The 558-nt window shown below is 40.5% G+C and overlaps 1 protein-coding gene across 1 annotated transcript; it reads left to right on the top strand.

Moving 5' to 3' along the window:
• Positions 1-5: 5 nt before the first annotated feature.
• LOC112486699 (sodium-dependent serotonin transporter-like) lies at positions 6-373 on the top strand (the record flags this gene model as incomplete). The annotated part of the gene is made up of 2 exons (XM_025054025.1): positions 6-152; positions 235-373. Coding segments are annotated over 2 exons (255 nt in total), but the record flags the coding sequence as incomplete, so codon positions are not given.
• Between the last annotated feature and the right edge of the window lie 185 nt (positions 374-558).

The raw sequence follows: 558 nt of genomic DNA, 5'->3' as shown, positions 1-558 counted from the left end.
ATGTTCTTGTCCACCAGGTGGTCTGGGTGACTGCTACCTTCCCCTACCTGGTCCTGTTTGTCTTACTAATCCGTGGGGCCACACTGCCCGGAGCCTGGAGGGGAGTGGTCTTCTACCTCAAACCTGACTGGGAGAAACTACTAAGTACTACAGTGAGTCACTTCAATGCATCAATAAACTGATTTTTTTTTTCTCGATCCCTGTCTGACCTCATCACTCTGTGTCGTCTGTCAGGTGTGGATCGATGCTGCCGCTCAGATCTTCTTCTCTCTGGGTCCAGGCTTTGGGGTCCTCCTGGCTTTTGCCAGCTACAACCCATTTCATAACAACTGCTACAAGTGAGGATGTTTTCTGGGGAGTTTTTTTTTTGTTTTGTTAATATTTGTTTGGTTGATATATAGAGCCTGAAAAATGAGACAATAAATTACCGTTTTACTATTTTTCTTTAATTATAACTATAATAAGTTAATTATTATAGTCACTATAGTTATTTTTTTATTATTATTATATACATCGTACAAAGGGCCAAATTATTGTACAAACACCAGGCAACACTGT

The sequence above is a fragment of the Cynoglossus semilaevis genome, unplaced genomic scaffold (genome assembly GCF_000523025.1).
Source record: "Cynoglossus semilaevis isolate Cse_v1.0 unplaced genomic scaffold, Cse_v1.0 C18876534, whole genome shotgun sequence".
NCBI lineage: Eukaryota > Metazoa > Chordata > Actinopteri > Pleuronectiformes > Cynoglossidae > Cynoglossus > Cynoglossus semilaevis.
This window is presented reverse-complemented; position numbering and strand designations above follow the sequence as displayed.